The following is a 13389-nucleotide window of genomic DNA, read 5'->3' on the forward strand; positions in this document are numbered from 1 at the left end:
AGTTGAGTAAGATCTGTATAACTTTCATTCCAACAATAACCTCTACATTTTTTCTGGCACTGAACCTTACAGGACCCTCAAGTTGAGATTTATCTTGAAGTAACACAAAAACTAGTTCCCGTTTACCACGTAGAGATTTAGAGCTAAATTAATGTAGTTCTCACAACCACTCCATCAGGCACCAGTTTGACAGGCAGAAATCTATCCACTACTGCTGAAATTGGAAACCAAGTTAAGCTTTAGTACAAAAACGTACCGACATTGAAGTCATCCTTATAGACACAGGGAAAGGGCTGGGACTTCGGAGGCAGCAGGTAGCTGCCTTTGCTGCCGGTGGAGAGCGTGGTGAGTGTGAACAGCTCGTCCTCTTGCAGTTCCAGCGTGAAGCTGCCACCGCTGTCTAGGAGCTGAGAAAGAAACGATGCTGTGTTCAGGCCAAGTGCTTTGGCTCATCTCATTTGGGTCAAATAGCTTTTTAAAAAATAAGCTTAAGATAAGCCAAACTCATTTCTTTTAGAATTTCCTAACTACTTGTGAAGGACACACTCAATATCAAGGCCCTTGGAATCATTTTTCTTAAGTTATTTATAAGACTTTATACAATTAAACATTCTAGAAAGGATATTAAAAGCATTTCTTTTCACAGAAGGAAGAAGGACTAGATGATCCCCAAATCTATTTCCATTACTCTGTCTTTTCCATTAGACTGTACTATCCTTAACACCTGTGTATAATTCAATACATGCAACTAAGAGATCTGCTTATTTATTTTTTAGAACTTTGCTAAGGTAGAAAAATCCATAAAATCTTATTGTTGACTCAGCTGTTAAACACAGAAAACGTTTACTATATAAAAAAAGTCCTACTCATTACATGTTCAATACGTATTTCAATTAACAAATTACATTTATGTCACATTTATGACCTTGGCATATAAAGCCATAATCTCTTCATCTATAAAATGAGGGGAAGAAAACATACTTCATAGGGCTATTGTGAGGATTAAATGAGAAAATGTTTATAAAGTTCTAAGCTCAGTGAGTGACCTACAAGAAACCTTTCCTACATCATAGGTGTCCTATGGTAAAAGCAGGCCTCTGAAGACACTGAAGTCCTTTGCATAACTGTCACAGGCGCTAAACATTATGTCCACTTGATGACATCTGAGTAGCTCTTTTTTTCTACTTTACATTAGAGGTTTATATCATACCTTTGCTTTAATAAATTGTTGGTCAGATCTATGAAATATCTAATACCATATTCTGGCTTAGGAAGAACTCCAAATGATATTTTTCCTATGGGGAAAATCAGTTTTATTATGCTATTTCTAGCAATGTGTTGTGCAAAAATTAGAGACTATTCCTTTTTTCAAATTTAATATACAATGGGCGTTCAATTATTGATACTGACTAGTTGAGTCACACAACTTTAATAATTACCATAAAAAGTAGCAGATTTGTGTCAGTTAGGTGAAGCGATGTGCTTGCGTGGGCCAATTCATTCTTTGAAACATTTACTCATGAGAAACCACCATTTGCTAAGCTCTACACTAGGCACCTGGGACAAAAACGTATAAAAGGCTGGGACCCAATCCTCGAGGCATCCAATGTAGTGGGGAAAGTGTTTACTAGGTAAGTACATATCCCTAGGTGGCTATGACCTAAGACTGGTGGGGAAGGCTTCAGAGGAAGCAACACTTGGGCTGAGTCTTGAAGGATGACAAAGATGAACAGAAGGCATTCTAGGACAAAGAAAAAGCATGTGCAAAGTCACAGAAGTAATTAACTTGGCATGCCATGCTTTGAAAAATGCAAGATGTTTAGTCTGTGAGGAAAGGTCAGTTTAGTAGGACATGCATCTAGAAAGGAAAGCAGTCTTTTACCTCATGAGGTGATAACGTGGGTCACACGCCACACTAAGGAACGTGAACTTATAGGAAAAATCACTAAGGCATTCGAGCAGGGACTGACAAAAATCAGATCTGCATTTAGACACATCATTCTGGTAGTAGTGTGATGGGTGGCGGGGAGACTGAGAAAACAAGAGACCGTTTCTGAAATCCGAGAGAGACATAATGAGGAACTGAAACAAGCAGTAGCTGTGGGAATGGAAAATAAGGAGTGGGTAGGAGAGATATGTGGATGATATTGTCTATACTTGGTCACTGATGGTATGCAAAGGGTGAGTGGGAATGACAGTCTCAAATGAGACTCAAATTTCTGACGAGCAACCAAGTGATGGTTGCTACCATTCACCAAGACAAACTAAATACCAAGAAGAAACACATCTACCAAACCATACTGCCTTGAAGAGGACTTCTATTTAAAAGAATGGGGGGCAAACTTTACCTCTATTATGCTTCAGCCATAAAATCAGTTATGAAATTAAAAATTAATTCATTGATCAAATTTCTGTTCCCTTTACTGTTGCAATGCTCGCACTATAGGAATTGATTTAAAACTACCCATAGAGAATCCAGTTGTTTGAAAAGAAATCTCTTCGATGGTTTTCCAAGTTTGGTATACCACACCTGCAGCTCTGGTATTTCACTCTAAGGAGGAAACACAAAGAAAGCATAGTTGAGTGATTCATCATCTCCTCTTTGAGGATTTCTAAAATCTGTACCAGCAAGAATCAATCAATGACAAGGTGCATTCTATTTCTATTTACCAAAAGATCCACCTCAAATCTTAAATAGTAAACATTTTGAAAGTAGGAAGACATTATTCAAGCAAATACTTTATTTCTTAAAAATACTGCAGATTTTTGGCAAATGTTCAAAAAGATTTTAGTGTCTTTGCTTCAAAAATACTCATTATTATACCTATGTAAAAAGTTCTTAAATAAATAAATAAATAAATAAAACCTTAAAAAAAAAAAGTTCTTTAAGAATTTTCTGGCATTAAAAAACAATTCTTACACGATTAGTAGAAAGAGCACTGTATTTCTGTATTCAAATCTAACAATAGGTAGAAATAACAAGAATCTTGTCTCTTTTTTTTGTACAGAGTACTGTAAAGATCAACGTTTTAAAGTTCCCTCAACTGCACAAATGATGCTCTACCAAAAAGAACAACTTTCTTGCAAGTGACCTTTGTTAGGATTCTTCAGAACCACAAAGAGCATTACCTCCTAGTGGCTTCTGTATGTTTGACCAAAACTCCAAAACTAGTCAGCAGACATAAGACACCAAGGCATTTACCCATTCATATGCAAACTCTTAATCACTTGTAAGACTTCACTTAAGAACTGCTAGCCCGTGATAAAATATATAAATTCTCAAATCAAAATCAAAATAAAAGTTCCACTTATTTACTTACAAAAGAACCCTTAAGGATGAAGGTAGCAAATTGTCGTGAAACATTGAAATAGGGAAGAAGTGGCCGTATACACATGGAATGTTTATGACTCTGAGTAGAAAAAAAAAAAAAAAAAGAATCATGTAAGTTATCCGAATGATATACAAGCCATGGGGGGGGGAAAAAACAAACAAACATTTAATGCCTATAGATTAACAGAAATGACACAATAATAGGTGACAAATAACAGTTTATTTCAAACTTTTAAAGACTTTTTTCTTAAAAACCTTTATTGAATGTGTATGCCTAGTCAAAGTAAAACTCAATGGCATTTTGACTGAATCAAACTTTGAATTCCAGTCATTTGATGGCACACAGATTAATTTTTATGTTCTGTTTTCCAAGTAATATACATCAAAACAAAAGTAAATCTTGGGACATTTTCACTGAAAAGGCATCTCACCTATATATAACCTTCAAATACACAACTGAGGTCAGCTAAATACATATAACAAATCTCACTGCCAGCATCATTTTTTTCAAAATAATCGGTACAATGGGCTGGGATCAAAAGAAGTCTGAGACATCATCCCGACTTTAGGGGATTCAACAATCACAGAGGACTTACAATATAAGGTTCTGGGACAGGCTTTGTGGGAAAATTTTAAATTACAATTACAGTTAGAGATTTCAATACCTTTCCTCAATAACTGATATACCCCTAGACAGAAGATCAACAAAGACACAGGTGATTTGAACAACACTACCAAGTAACTTGCCTGGACTGACATCTACAGATCACTTCATCCAGCAATTGCAGAATGCATATTCCTTTCAAGTGCACAGGGAACATCAACCGAAGTACACCATATTCTTAGCCATAAAAGAAGTCTCCATAAATTCAAAAAGATTCAAGTCACAGAAAGTCTGTTCTCTGACCACAATAAAACTAAATCAGAAATGAATAACAAAAATCTCTGGAAAAATTCCAAAATATTTAGAAACTAAATAACAAATTTCTAAATAATTCATGCCTCAAAGAAAAAATTTAAAATAAAAGGTGAAATTAGAAAGAATTTTGAGCTGTATGAAAAGCAAAACACAACACATCAGGATTTGTGGGATGCCACTAAAAGAGTAGTTAGAAAAAAATGTAGAGCACTGAACACCTAGATTAGAAATGAAGAAAGGATTTGAGACTTTAGCTTAAGATACTAGGAAAAGAAGAGCAAATTAAAACCAAAGTAAGCACAGGGTAAGTATGGGATTAAGAGACACGAACTACTATGTATAAAATAGATAAGCAGCAAGGATATACTGTACAACACATGAAAATATAGACATTATTTTTTAATAATTTTAAAGGGAGCATAATTATAAAAATACTGAACCACTATGCTGTGCATCTGAAGCTAATATAATATTGTAAATTGACTACATTTCAATAAAAAAATTTAATTAAATTTAAAAAAAGTAAGCAGAGGAAAGAAAATAATAGAGATGAAAGGATAAATCAAACAAAAACCAGAAAAACAAGAGAGAATAATTGAGAAACCAAAAGTTGACTCTTTGAGAAGATTAACAGAATTGAATAAACTTCTAGCCAGACTAATCAAGAAATCAGGATAAAAAGAAAACACAAATTGCAATTATGAACATTAAGAAAGGTGACATCAATACAGAGTATATAGATATTAAAAGAATAGTGGGGAATAATATCAATAACTTTGTGCCCAGAAATTTAACAACTTAAAAAGACAAATTTCTTTGAAGACACAAAAACCCAGTGCTCACTGAAGAAGACATGGACAAACTGAATAGCCCGATATCTGTAAAAGAAGTTGAAACTGTAGTTTAAAAGTTTCCCACAGAGAAAATTGTGGTGCCAGATGGCTTTACTGGGAAATTCAAGTCAACCTGGGAGCTTTGCTCAAACAGGAAGTAAGAGCTAAGGCAGAGTTGTAAACTGCCTGCCTGAGTATTGAGGCATGCCCCAACTGTGCACACAGAGCCCATCAGCAAAGGCTGGGACACTTGCTAGTTCCAAACATAAGGAAATCTGTACAGTCATGATCTGACCACTAAGATAATTGAGCAGAAGCTTCAGTGGCCACAAATGATAAAGCTAACAAACTACAGAATTTGTTCAGGAAAGTCACAAAGCAAATAAACAGCAACAACCACAAATGCTAGATAGGAGGAAGAATCTGATCTCCACAGTCTCCATGTTATTTTATGTAATGTGTCTAGTGTTCAACAAATCATTATGAGATTTGCAGAGAACCAGGAAAGAAAGGCCCATACACAGGCATAAGAGCAGCTGACAGAAACTATGTCTGAGAAACCCTAGTCATTGCTTATTAGATATTAGACTTCCTAGACAAAGACATTAAATCAGGTATTTAAATATGTTCAAAACACTGAATGAATAATGAATAAAGGAGAGATCTGCTTCCAGAATGGCAATGGGAGGAGCTCCATGAACCTGCTCCCAGTGAACCTGGTGAAAACTATTTAAATAATTATTACAATAAAGTCTCTGGAAATGGTCCTAAGGCCATGCAACAAATATAGAAACATTTATTCAATAAAATCTACTAAAACTCATGGCATTTAAACCATGATCGACTCCCTCCCTGTCCCTCTCAGCCTAGAGTGACAGAAACTCCATGCCAAGTAGGTACAGCCAAGAACACAGGGTTCCCTCCCTCCCAGCTCCCAGATGAAGACAACAGTATCTTCGTGAGAGAAGCAGAATTATCAGCATTTCTCACCCCCCTTCCCCTCAGCTACTTGATGCTGAGGACAAGTAGCCATGAGTGTGGCCAAGAGGCTGAGGGTTCCCTTCCTCTGTCCAGGTTCCATTCACAGACTCACCTTAAACAAGGCACACTGAGAATATGGGGATTCCAAACCCCCACCCAGCACCATACTCCTAAATCAGAGGTGTCACTAAGAGAGAAACACACCCTTGTCCCCATCCCCAACTCCAAGTTTCAGCTCAGAGATTTCGTCCAGGGAGAGAGACAGGTTATAAAACAAAGAGTTCAGAAAGTCTCCCCAAAGAAATTGATTGTACTTAATGCAGAGCATGGGGAAGTTCAAGAGTAAGGGTGCTCTTAAAAATAATGGAAGTTTTGGTGGCAAGCAAATAAAAAGAGACTGTCAGCTTCATTAGATGCATAAGCTAAACCACTGCCCAGCTATTTTGACAGGGAGAACCACAAAAAAAGAAAACTAAGAAGAACCCTCCTGATGTCAGAATAAACCTAAAACACTAACCTCAAAATCCACCTCTGCAAATAAGCTGGAATTTAATTGGATCAGCTCATGGAGCAATTTAAGCCCCTGAGCATTGCTGAAAACAACAGAGCAATCCACCAGTAATCAGTGAGGCAATAACAGAGAGGTGCACCTGCCCAAAGCTGCACTGTCTAAGAAGCAACATTTGAGGCCTCTCAGTGCGAGGGAGGGGGGGGTGGGTGGGTGGGTGGAGGGAATAAACTTCACTAAATTTCTCCAGCCAGTCACTAAGCAAACAAGCAAGCAAACAACAAACCCCAGGAAAGGAGGGAATCAGTACCCAGAATTACCACAATATATTATATAAAAGGTCTGGCTTTCAACATAAAATTAGGAGACATTCAAAGAAACAGAAAAGTGTGGCCCATACACAAAAACTAGGCAACAGAAACCACCTGTGAGAGCAACCAGATGCTGGATTTAACAGTTGAAGACTTCAAAGTAACCAATATAAATACATTTAAAGAACTAAAGGAAACAAGGCTTAGAGAAGTAAAGGAAGATATAATCACAATGTCTCATCAAGCAGACAATATCAATTAAGTGACAAAAAAATTTTTAAAGAACCAAATGGAAATTCTGAAATTGAAAAATATAATAACTGAAATGAAAAATTCATGAGAGGGGTCAACAGTAGATTTGAAATAGCAGATGAATTAGAGGATCTGAAAACTATCGATAGAAATTGTGCAACCTGAGGAACTGAGGGGAAAAAAAAAATAAAGAATAATGAACAGAACCTCAGAGAAATGTGGGATACCCTTAAGTACACCAACATATATACAATGGGACAGTAGAAAACAGTGGAGAGAGAAAGGAGCAGAAAATATATTCAAAGAAAAGTATCTGAAAACTTTACAAATTTGATGAAAAACATTAATCTACAGATCCAAGAGGCTCAACAAACTCCAGGAGGAATAAATACAAAGAGATGCACATACAGACACCCAGTAAAAATGCTGAAAGTCAAAGAAAAGAAGAAAATCTTGAAAGGAACAAGATCATTTACAAGGGAACCTCAATAAGATTAATAGTTGGTTTATCACCAGAAACAATGGAAGACAGCACATTCAAGGAAAAACTGTCAGCCTAGAATTTTATATTAAGCAAAACTACCTTTTGAAAAATGAATATCTCACTGGAATGCAGTTAATAGAAATCTGAAGTAGACTCTAATAAGTCAAGATTTCTACACTAAATCCTGGAACAACCACTTAAGAAAATAACTCACTAAAATATAGTAAAAAAAAATTAAAAGAATTTAAATATTACATCACAAAATATTGACTTATTGCAAAAGAAAACAGTAACAGAAGAATAGATGAACCAAAATAATGAGACGTATAGAAACTAAAAAGTAAGCTGAAAGATGTAAATCCAACTATATCAATATTAACATTAAATGTAAATAGATTAAGCAATTGAATCAAAAGGTCAGACTAAATTTTTCAAAAAGCAAGATCCAACTATATGCTGTCAAAAAGAAAGACAACTTAGATTCAAAGAAACAAACAGAGGAGGCTGGATCAAGATAGTGGAGTAGGAGGATGCGGAGCTCACCTCCCCCCACAAACGTGTCAAAAGTACATCTACCTGTGGAACAATTCTCAAAGAAAACTAACTAGGAACTGGCAGAAGAACTTCTATACAACCAAAGCTGCAAGAAGGATCTCCACGTAACTGGGTAGAATGGCAAAAAAGGCATAAGGTTGGGTCCTCCACCCCTGGAAGGGATCTGAAAGGAAGAGAAGGTTTGCTCTCAACCTGGAGAGTGAGTAGCTCAAGCCACAGACTGGCTGTCCCAGTCCTGGGATCCTATGCAGAGGAGAATAGCTCCCCTGTTTTTTTATTTTTTTAAGAAGGTGTTCAGTTGTGTTTTAGGCTATATTTTCCAATACTAACAAAGTGAATTAATCCAATAAAAACAACAAAGAATTACCATAGTTTCAACGATGATGGTGAGGTTACCTAAGCCATCCGTCAGAGCTACATAGCTTCCTCCTTTTTCTAAATGGCCAACTGTCTTCAGGTAATACCAACCTGGTTGAGTAAACTGAGTGGTATGAGCTATAGACAAGCAGAGAAAGACCCAAATAAGATTAAAACTGTGATAATAGGATTCCGTCAAAAAATAAAAAGCTGTTTACTGATTTGAGTCTGAAAGAAAACAGAACATGCCACCCCAAAATGTGCCACTTTAGCATGTGGATTATTTTGAGCTGATGGCAATCAAGACCTAGCAGACAAAAGAAAAACTTTTCTCTCTCCTTTAACTGCCTGAAAGAATTTAGATAGGGGACCTGGCACAGAAAGACAGCTACTACCAGAGACAACTTTGTATCTGAAAGATTCACCTGCATGGCAGGGCAAACATCTGCTCTTCTCTTCCTATGAACTGTCTTCCTACCCTTCGAAGCTCCAGGTCCCTATCCCATTCCTTAGCTCAGGATGGCATTATAAACTTCGACTGCCTGACTGCAAATTTGAGTCTCATTTTTTTTTTTTTGCAGTACGCAGGCCTCTCACTGTTGTGGCCTCTCCCACTGCAGAGCACAGGCTCTGGACGTGCAGGCTCAGCGGCCATGGCTCACGGGCCTAGCTGCTCCGTGGCATGTAGGATCTTCCCAGACCGGGGCACAAACCCGTGTCCCCTGCATCGGCAGGCGGACTCTCAACCACTGTGCCACCAGGGAAGCACTAGTCTCATATTTTTATGTACAAAATTAAATGTGCTTTTTTTCCTGGTGATCTGTCTTACATCCATTTAATTATTAGATTAGCCAAAGAACCTAGAAGGGTAGAAGGAAAACTTCTCCACCCCAAGTCTGATTGAGTCTAACAGCCATCTTCTATTTTGGAGAAGAATATTCACCAGTCTCATGTTTCAACTTCTAGTTAAATGGTACAATTATGGGAATATTCTTAGAATGACTGGTGAAAATAAATGAACCACACTCTGTCAGTTCAAGACTACTGAGTAAACCTTTTTTTACCAAGAGTAAAAAATAAAGTTATCCCCTCCCAACTTTTGATGATCTCTATTTAACCCATGCTAATATAACTACAAAGAATATGGTTTTTAAAAAGTTAACAAAATATTCCAAAAACTAAGCTTTATGGTTTAAAACAAGTTTATTTCCACAATATGTATTTATTGGGCACCTCCAAAGTTGGTCCTGAAAATGTACTGAGCAATATTCCTTGTCCATTTTGGGAGGTGACACAATTAACCAGTGACAAAATTAGAAAAGTACATTAGTTCATGTAGATAATGTGGGACCAATTATTTCAGCATTTAAGGGGATAACCAACCAGGATATACAAATCCAACTTAATATTTCCATATTTTTGAAATAACAACCTGAGTTTAGTATAATGTCATGGTTACATAATGTCATGACTACAAATCTCTGAGAAAAATATATCAACTAAAAAAAAGCCTGGTCTTAGAATAATTGAGAATGGAATACAGAAAGTAGCCTAGTTACCCAAAAGGTTCTTACAAAACACTATGACAAATCTTGCTTGAAACAGAGACACACTTAAAACTAACACACACACACACATACACAGTGTTCATATAATCCCCTCTAAGTGTTTTCTGCTTTGTCTCTTAGAGAGTAAGTTAGGGATTGAGAGGTGGAATCTGAACCATACCTGATATCCAGATAGGAGCTTCTACTACATAGTGCCCGCTCCATGGCTCCTGAGCAGTCATCAGTCCACAACGCCCATATGGCAACTGTTCATAGTAACTAGCCACCAAATTCCAAGCAATTGTGCTAAAAGATTTGTTTGATAAAAATGAAACACCAAAGCAGCTTGTAATAGAAATGTAAATATCTACAAGCCTATAGTAAAAAAGACCTTATCAGAGTTTACACAAACATATGTAAATGACAAAAAATTACCACCAAAAACAAGAAAACATAAGTTGCCTAAAGTTCACCCACACTTTGAAAAATCAAGTATTGGATGCATCTAAATATTTTTAATGGTGAATCATATAATAAAAAATACAAATGTATATGAGGTGTACAGTTTTACTGACGAATGGTGTAACCAGAAGATGAATCATGACCTACCAGTACCAGACATGTCACAAATGTGAGTCAAATACAAATAAAGGCTTTATCCATACTTGCTTTCCTTTTGACGGTCAGCATTCTAAATGCCCCAGTTTCAAGACATAATTTTATGAACTTCACTCTGAGCTGTTGCAAAGTTTTACAAATGAGAACTCTTAGAGTCAGACTGCCAGGGTTCAAATGATGGTGTAGGCAAATAGGGTAAGGGTTCCCCAGAGGAAGAGAACCAGACATAACTTTCTTGACGTAAGAGAAGCCATTTTAGGCCTAAGCCATTTTGTGATCTAAGCCTGGCCACAATGCTTGCCCTTACAGAACAGGTCTCAGTAGTAAGTGATTTTAAGGGAATAAAAGAACATAAGAACAAACAGCTATTATCAGGCCAGGGAAATAACTTAACCATATCTGAGACAATATATCAGACCCCAAATAAGCTCTATTATTTGCAGCTTCTTGCTTTTTCTTTTTTGAGTTGACACAGCTTAGGTATAGATATAGGTATGAAGGAAATAAGGCAAATGTTTAAAATCATTGCATTTAAGTTGTGAGACTATGGAAGTCCATTGTACTTTTTTCTACTTATCGTGTTTTGAAACTTTTCCAAATAAAAACCTTTAAAAGTTTCTAATAACTTACGCAGTCATGTAGCCATTGATATAATTCTGATTCAATATGCGACCCCAGCAGCCTGCACCCACATCACTATTTAAAGTGCTAAAATCTTCAGAAGACCAAAGTTTCTTCTCAGTCAACCTAGCATCCTTTACTGTACGGGTCCCAGGGTAATGAGCTCTAGAAAAGAAAGGGTGGGAGAAAATGTAAAAAGGCCAGAACATGGCACTTATATCTATTTATTGAGTGAATAAAAATACACATCTTCTCCAAGATTTCTATTTTAAAATAATGGGCAGCTTCCAGGTGGCTGGCAGACTGTAAGCATCCTCTTCCCACCCTGTGTCTCAGAACACCCTTAGAATGAGATAAACCTATAACACACAGAATGGGAAGGAAGATAGCAATGGATGAGAAATTTCTTTCTGGAAACCATAACATGGAGGGAAGGATGTTGACAGGTAGAGGCAGCAGAAGAGGCCTAGAACACTCCAAAGATGAATGAGGTGGAGACAGGATTCAGACTTCCCAGGGGAAACAGAGAGCTTGGACAGTAGGAAGGAAGGAGTAAGAAAGAAATGAAAAATAAGACTAATGAGTCTATTATGTAATGTAGTATCTCCTCCCCTGCTCCCACTCCTCCTAGACAGAGAGGCATTTATTGTTTATTCCCAGGCAAAAACAAAAACACTAAAACAAACAAAAATGCACAGAGAATTCTTCTTTGAATAACAAGAATAAACTATCTTGGGAAAACTATAAGTTTTATCCCAGAGCAGTGTGGTTCTCAACTTGAATGCTTTTTGCCTGGTGGAGAAGGCAGGGCAGGGCAGGATTTGCTACTGGCATCTACTGAGTAGAGGCCAGAGATACTGCTAAACATCCTGTAACACTCGTGACAGGTCCCAACAACAAAGAATTATCCAGTGAAAAATATCAGTAGTGCAGAGGTTGAGAAACCCTGCCCCAGACTAATGAACCCCTCCCTTGTTCTAGCATTTGAGAGGAGTCAGCCTAAATATAAATGTATATTTATTGTTCTAAGAGTAAAATACTGCCATAATGATGATTGTGGAAGTGACTGATTCTTGAATATAAAAACAATTAAGAAATTTCAAATGGAAAACAGAAAACAGACCAACAGTTAGTATAAGAATTAGAGACCATATGAACCAAATAACTTTAGGGACAAGAGTGTATACTTTCTAGGCCAACAACTATTTACAAATAAATTAACAATAATACAAGAAGAATAACAGAGATTGGATTATGTCATAATTCTAATCTTTGTGGTTTGGTGTAGTAGTATTCATAACATTAAAAGAATGATTGTGAAAACCTACTTTAGTTTTTACTTATTTAATTCCATTTAGATCATGAATCTTTTAAGAAAAAATTATCCTACTTGGGAATTAATTATACTAGTAAAGACGAATTAAGGCACAACATTAATTTGGCATTCCAGGATTTTGTAAGGAAGAAATAGGTAAATAATAAAGAATATAAAGAATTAGGGAAAAAATGAGATTCCACCAAGATTTTGTTGAGTCACTGAACTCAGTTGAAAACAGGCATCTATCTATTCAGTATTGTAAATATAGACAACAGAGACCCCAAGAGCAAGCCAGCACCTAACAGGATTAAGAAATTATTGTTCTGGTACTACAATTCCCAACTTGGAAAATCTGACTACTATTCTTTGAAATTATATAATTTTAATAAACTTTTACATTTTAGATTTATTCTATATCCCAGAACTTCATTCTATGGTCATGATATTTGGTTTTGACACCTCAATCAAATACTAATTTTAAGACTCATCTAGTTATCACTCAGCCAAATGTATATTTGGTGTGTCTCTGGTAAAAAATACTTATATAAAAAAAATAGTCTGGAAAATAATAGGCTATTATGTTATTAATGATCTCTAGATATTAAGATTTTGAGTAAGTTCTAATTCTATCTTTATGGCTTTCTACATTTTCCAAATTTTCTATAATGAGCATGCACTATTTTTAAAATCTGAAGAAGTATCTCTTAAAGTTACAGAAATAGGTATTATATCCCTCAATCAGAAAACAATGAAA

At 36.3% G+C, this 13389-nt stretch overlaps 1 protein-coding gene across 7 annotated transcripts in view; it reads right to left on the reverse strand.

Annotated features, from left to right (window-relative positions):
• Positions 1-13389, reverse strand: part of GALC (galactosylceramidase) — a 61502-nt gene that overhangs the window by 13004 nt on the left and 35109 nt on the right. For all 7 annotated transcript variants that reach the window (XM_032622586.1, XM_032622584.1, XM_032622585.1 and 4 more), the window contains 6 exons: positions 11327-11482; positions 10260-10384; positions 8542-8669; positions 3321-3410; positions 2465-2551; positions 257-407 (listed from right to left, as the gene is read on the reverse strand). In XM_032622586.1, coding sequence (XP_032478477.1) covers positions 257-407; positions 2465-2551; positions 3321-3410; positions 8542-8669; positions 10260-10384; positions 11327-11482 — 737 coding nt within the window. The remainder of the gene's footprint in view (positions 1-256; positions 408-2464; positions 2552-3320; positions 3411-8541; positions 8670-10259; positions 10385-11326; positions 11483-13389) is intronic.

Source organism: Phocoena sinus, chromosome 2 (genome assembly GCF_008692025.1).
Source record: "Phocoena sinus isolate mPhoSin1 chromosome 2, mPhoSin1.pri, whole genome shotgun sequence".
Classification (NCBI taxonomy): domain Eukaryota; kingdom Metazoa; phylum Chordata; class Mammalia; order Artiodactyla; family Phocoenidae; genus Phocoena; species Phocoena sinus.